This window comes from Xenopus tropicalis, chromosome 2 (assembly GCF_000004195.4).
Source record: "Xenopus tropicalis strain Nigerian chromosome 2, UCB_Xtro_10.0, whole genome shotgun sequence".
NCBI lineage: Eukaryota > Metazoa > Chordata > Amphibia > Anura > Pipidae > Xenopus > Xenopus tropicalis.
The window spans coordinates 3,375,061-3,381,171 of NC_030678.2; the positions used below are offsets into that span (position 1 = coordinate 3,375,061).

General features: G+C 47.2%; 1 protein-coding gene across 1 annotated transcript; it reads left to right on the top strand.

Moving 5' to 3' along the window:
* Positions 1 to 138: 138 nt before the first annotated feature.
* taf13 (TATA-box binding protein associated factor 13) lies at positions 139 to 5,008 on the top strand. Its single transcript, NM_001016066.2, has 4 exons — positions 139 to 170; positions 660 to 738; positions 3,338 to 3,435; positions 4,392 to 5,008. The coding sequence occupies exons 1-4, from the start codon at positions 144 to 146 to the stop codon at positions 4,560 to 4,562; spliced, it is 375 nt and encodes a 124-aa protein (NP_001016066.1). The 5' UTR covers positions 139 to 143; the 3' UTR covers positions 4,563 to 5,008.
* The last annotated feature ends 1,103 nt before the right edge of the window (positions 5,009 to 6,111 follow it).

A 6,111-nucleotide genomic window follows, 5' to 3' on the forward strand; every position in this document is an offset into this window, starting at 1 on the left:
AACTGAGGCGTTTGGGGGCGTGGCACATTCTGCGGCGCCATTTTGTTACACCCGGAAGTTCCTTAACTTGGCTTTATTACACGCCGGAAGTGGTAGAGTGGAGGTGAAATTGTACTGGCGGGGCAGTGCGGGGAGGAGCAGACATGGCCGACGAGGATGAGGATCAAACGGTAGGAGCGCAGAAGGGATATAGAGCGGGAATACACGGGTGGCTTGGTCCTGTTTCATGGGCAGGCCCACTGGGCGCCATTAGCGGGTCAGGATTCGGAGTTGTATTCGTAGTATCACCCCTGTGCCAATGGTTTGTTCCAGGTACTCAGGCTGCTGCTGTTAGAGAGACCGGGTAGCTGTTACAGTCTGGGGAGTAGGATCAGTTCTCCCTAATATCCGGGTTTGTGTGTCTGTAGCTAGGAATTTCCGGGCTTTATGAAAGTGACCAACTGCAACTAGTTACTGCCATCATTGCTATATGTACATAATGGGGGGCAGTTGCCCTGTGTCCCCCAGCTGTTATTGCTGTGCTGCCATTGCCATTATTTCTGTACTGAGGGCCACAATGAATTTCTCTATAGATGTTGGTGGCAAAGCTGCCAGGGAATAGACAGCGGGTTCAGCTTTGCACTGGGTTCCACTCATCCATTGTTCTTTTACTCCTGCAGTTTGAGGATGAGACGGAAGAAGCCTCTGGATCGGCAGAAGGAGGTCAGGGGAGGCGGAAGAGACTCTTTTCCAAGGAGTGTAAGTTCTTGTTTGGATCACAAAGAAGCGTATTTAAGCAGGGAGCCGCAAGCTTTCATACCCACGAGCCACGTTCAAATGGAAAACGTTTTGGGGAACAACACAAGCGTGAAAAAAGTTCCTGGTGGTGCCAATGAGAGCTATGATTGGCCATATGGTAGCCCCTATATCAGTGGTTCTCAACCTCCCTAATGCCGTGACCCTTTAATACAGTTCCTCATGTTGCGGTGACCCCCAACCATAGAATTATTCCTAAGACCATGGGAAATATGTGTTTTCTGATGGTATTAGGTGACCCCTGTGAAAGCGTTGTTCCACCCCAAAGGGGTCCCGACCCACATGTTGAGAACGGCTGCCCTATGTTGACTGGAAACCTACAGAAGGCTCTGCTTGGCATTTACACTGGGTTTTTATGCAGCCAAAACCTGCCTCCTAAGCAGAAATTCAAAAATAAGCAGCTGCTTCGAGGCCACTGGGAGCAACATGTTGCCCCCAAGCTACTGGTTGGGGACCACTGAATTAAAGGAATACGGTCATGGGAAAACTGTACTGAATTTCAGTGAATGGGTAAAGTGTAATGTCCCACAGAGCAAATTAGTCGCCCGCAATAGATCTCTGCTACCGTGGGCGACTAACCACTCTGAAATGGCTTTCCAACGACAACAAAGGGAATTGCTGGTTGAAAGGCCTACGCACAGAGTTTCCTCCTGCAGGTAACTTCATGCACCTAGGGAGATCGAATCCATTGCCTTTGTTGCTAGTGGAAGAGCATTTTGGGGTGGTTAGTTGCAAGTTAGTGATGTGCGGACTGGCCCGGTACCTGCGTGTTGGGTGGGTTTGGGCCGAACTCGGCACATCACCTGCAGGTTGCGGGTGGGTTTGGGCTGAGCTCTTCCGCTCGCCCTCCCCGCCGGGGACCTGTACACTGCTCTCTTCCAGCTTCTCTATTTATATGCGCGCACCCAGAAGCCCCAACCCTTTTGTGGCGTCATTGCAGGGCGGGTGCGGCTCTATAAATAGAGGAAGGAAGCCGGTTCGGGGTGGGAGCAGGTGGTTAGGGTCTGGTGTGGGTTGAGAAAATCTCAACCCGCACATCACTATTGCCTGTGGTAGCTGAGATCTATTGCGGGTGACTAAATCGGCTAATGTCCCATGGAGTGAACAGGCAAAACTGGCTCTACACCGTCCCAGTAGTTTAGGGTGGTTCTAGGCATTCCTCTGCCAGCTAAAAAAAAATAATATATATACACACAATGTGCACTTGTAAATAATGGTACAATTAACTTCTATAAACACCAGAAATAATTTTTTGCATAATAAATGAAAACATAATTCTAAACAACTTTCCAATGTGAATGTATTTAAATTTCAGTGCTTTGAAAGTTGTGTAAATGTAATTGCTATTAAAAGCAGCATTTGCTGAACTCCTGGTTGTTACTATTTAAACAGTGTTGCAAAGGTCAGTCTCCTCCAGCGAGTCAGGTCTGTCAGGCTGTTGCCTTGTGTTAGTGTTTCAGGGGTCGGTCTCCCCCAGCGAGTCAGGTCTGTCAGGCTGCAGCCTTGTGTTACACTGTTTCAGGGGTCGGTCTCCCCCCAGCGAGTCAGGTCTGTCAGGCTGCTGCCTTGTGTTACAGTGTTTCAGGGGTCAGTCTCCCCCAGCGAGTCAGGTCTGTCAGGCTGCTGCCTTGTGTTACACTGTTTCAGGGGTCGGTCTCCCCCCAGCGAGTCAGGTCTGTCAGGCTGCTGCCTTGTGTTACAGTGTTTCAGGGGTCAGTCTCCCCCAGCGAGTCAGGTCTGTCAGGCTGCTGCCTTGTGTTACACTGTTTCAGGGGTCAGTCTCCCCCAGCGAGTCAGGTCTGTCAGGCTGCTGCCTTGTGTTACACTGTTTCAGGGGTCAGTCTCCCCCAGCGATTCAGGTCTGTCAGGCTGCTGCCTTGTGTTACAGTGTTTCAGGGGTCAGTCTCCCCCAGCGAGTCAGGTCTGTCAGGCTGCTGCCTTGTGTTACACTGTTTCAGGGGTCAGTCTCCCCCAGCGAGTCAGGTCTGTCAGGCTGCTGCCTTGTGTTACAGTGTTTCAGGGGTCAGTCTCCCCCAGCGAGTCAGGTCTGTCAGGCTGCTGCCTTGTGTTACACTGTTCCAGGGGTCAGTCTCCCCCAGCGAGTCAGGTCTGTCAGGCTGCTGCCTTGTGTTACATTGTTTCAGGGGTTGGGTGAGTCAGGTCTGTCAGGCTGCTGCCTTGTGTTTGCAATTATATATGCAAATGACGCAAAAACCATTACAAGTTTATAAGGAATGTATATTGCAAAGTTGCTTAGAATTAGGTTTTCTTTTATTAGGCAACAAATGCTATTTTGGGTTGACTTTTCCTTTAACTCCAGATCCTAAATACATTATGCAGTGGGGGGCAGAAGTAGTGGCATCCAGAATACATTAAATACAGCGAGAAGTAATGGGAACTTTAGTCCCACATACATGAAATACAATGTAGGGAGTGATTTCTATGGATTCTGGGATTTTGTTTAGTGCACGTTTTTCTGCGCTGCAGCTTCTGCCTTGCTTCTGTCGGCTCTAATAACTGCCATGTGTCTCCTTTCCCGCAGTGCGCTGTATGATGTATGGATTTGGAGATGACCAGAACCCTTATACAGAGTCGGTGGATATCCTGGAAGATCTGGTGATAGAATTCATTACTGAGATGGTGCGTAAACAGAACATGTTTCCCACAGTGTGGCCCCTGCACCCTTCTGCCCAAATGCTGCAAATTATTAGTGAACACACTTAAAGACCTAAGATTGGCCCTTCCAGAGCTCTACGCGTAAAATGCCAGGATTTAGGGGCATGTTAACTAAGGTTGGAGATAAATATCACCATTGATGTTGCCCGTAGCAACCAGTCAGATCTTTGCTTTTGGTTTCTAACTTGTAGGTGATTGTTAAAATCTAATTGCTGATTGGTTGCTAAAAGCAACATCACTGGTGATATTTACCTCCAATCCTAGTAAATATGCCCCTTAGAGAGAGAAAAACCATGTACAGGGGGTACTTACTTTGTGAGCCACAGTAAAAAGGCTTGTGGAGCAACAGAAGCATCATACAAGTTCATGGAGGGGCCAAATAAGGGCTCTGATTGGCTATTAGACAGCCTCTATGCACAGCATATAGGGGGCTTTATTTGGAAGGAAAGCTTTTTATTCAACCAAAACTTGCCCTCAAGTCAGGAATCCAAAAATAACTACCTGGTTTGGGGGGCACTGAGAGCAACATCCAAGGGGTTGGGGAGCAACATGTTGCCCCCGAGTCACTGATTGGGGATCACTGGTCTGGAACATAAATATTAATTTCATTGAACTCTTTGGGTGCACGGTACTTACGGATAACAGCACCTCCCACCAGGAGGCAGGACAGTGTAGTAATTTCATTGGACTGATCACCCCTTTGTTTTAAGGCTTCTTATAGCTAGAGACTGGAGTGACTTAATGAGGTTCCTAGATCCCTTGGCTCAGTGCTAAAGACTAAGGGTGAATTTTCCATATTGTACAAAAACAACTTGCGCTGGCGTTACAGTCTGCAGCAGCTGTAACAGTACAGTTACATGGGCAGGTAGGTGGTTTCTCCCGTTTGCTTCATGTTCACACCCTATTATTCCTTTCCCTAGACCCACAAGGCAATGTCCATTGGGCGCCAGGGCCGCGTGCAGGTGGAGGATATCGTTTTCCTGATCAGGAAGGATCCACGCAAATTTGCCAGAGTCAAAGATCTGCTGACTATGAACGAGGAGCTGAAACGGGCAAGGAAAGCCTTCGATGAGGCCAACTATGGCTCCTGAAAGCCTGAGTGTGTTTCTGCTACAAATCTCAATTATCTGCCGACACCATTATACCTTTCTTTAGCCACTGTTTGGCTGCATCTGAAAATGTTATCACTGGGGGGTGGGCCTGTGAGACCCTCGGACATAACTTCTCACATCCTGATTGGCTAATAGTGATATAGTCTGTAGGTACAGTCCCTGCCAGCTCACAGTACCGACCCGTGTCTCTCTGCTCCCCCTTGTTTGTGTGTCTATTCCCTGGGCACTGCGTTTCCCCCATCACAATTACTGCAGGAAAGTCTGAGACAAAAGCTAAGGAACTGCTATAAAAGAAACGTTTTGCAGAAAACACTATAACCTCACTCACAATGACTGGATTTTAGGACATTGACAGAAAGTGCAGTTTTTTGTGTTAATTTATGTGTTATATGCGGGATGCTAATAAACTCCTTTTATACTAATAATATAAATGTTCCCCATTATTATTATTAGGGACAATGTTAGTTTGGTTACCTGACGGCTGTGAGTGAATGAAGGGTTATTTGCCCACTGCAGCTGGGCCTCACCTCTCCTTCCAGCGCTCTTACTGGCCAGGGCCCTTGGCAGCTCACATCCCCTGTTGCAGGGATCCCCAACCTTTCATTCCCGTGAGCCACATTCAAACAGAAAACGTTTTGGAGAGCAACAGAAGCATGTAAAAAGTTCCTGGAGGTGCCAATGAGAGTTATAATTTGGCAATTTGGTAGCCCCTATGTTGACTGGAAGCCTACAGAAAGCTCTGTTTGGCAATTACATTGGGTTTTTATGTAACTTGGTCAATTGAGAGGCCCCCAAAATATTAGTAAATTGACCTATTCTACCGCCATATATTGAAATTGCTGAATTATTTAGGGCTCTTGTAGGCCCCCTACACTCCAGGGCCCCCTGCAACCGCAGGGTCTGCTTACTCTATAGTTACGCCCATGATAATACCACAGAACACACCGCTTGTGTTATTACAGGGCCAATTCTATGTATAGTACATGCAGGAAAAGGTGATGTACCGTGTTAGCCAGTCAAAAATGTTTACAGGGTAACCCTTTTTAAATAAAAAATAACAAAAGTGGTATAAAGGTGATACCTTTATTGGCTAAGATAATCATAGCGCCGGGGGTCTAGTTACACGACCCCCGGCGCTATGATTATCTTAGTTAGCCAATAAAGGTATCACCTTTATACCACTTTTGTTATTTTTTATTTCAAAAGGGTTACCCTGTAAACACATGTATAGTACACACTGCCCAATGTAGGAAATTAGTTTGTGTCGGTTTTGGTACAAAGCTTAGACAAATAGCAGTATCTTCCTATTTGTCCAGTGTTATCTTGCATTCTGGGTGGAATTTGGAAAGAGAAATATCACCTGTCGTTTTTACCTGTAAATTATGTTTATTGACACTGTAATTGCGTAGGGTAACACATACAGAGGCGCAGCACTTGCCCTGTCACATTACCACCATTACGGCAGTGCGTCAGCCTCAAAATACAAGGTGTAGCAATATGGCGGCCGAGGTACGGAAGCGGCATTGGG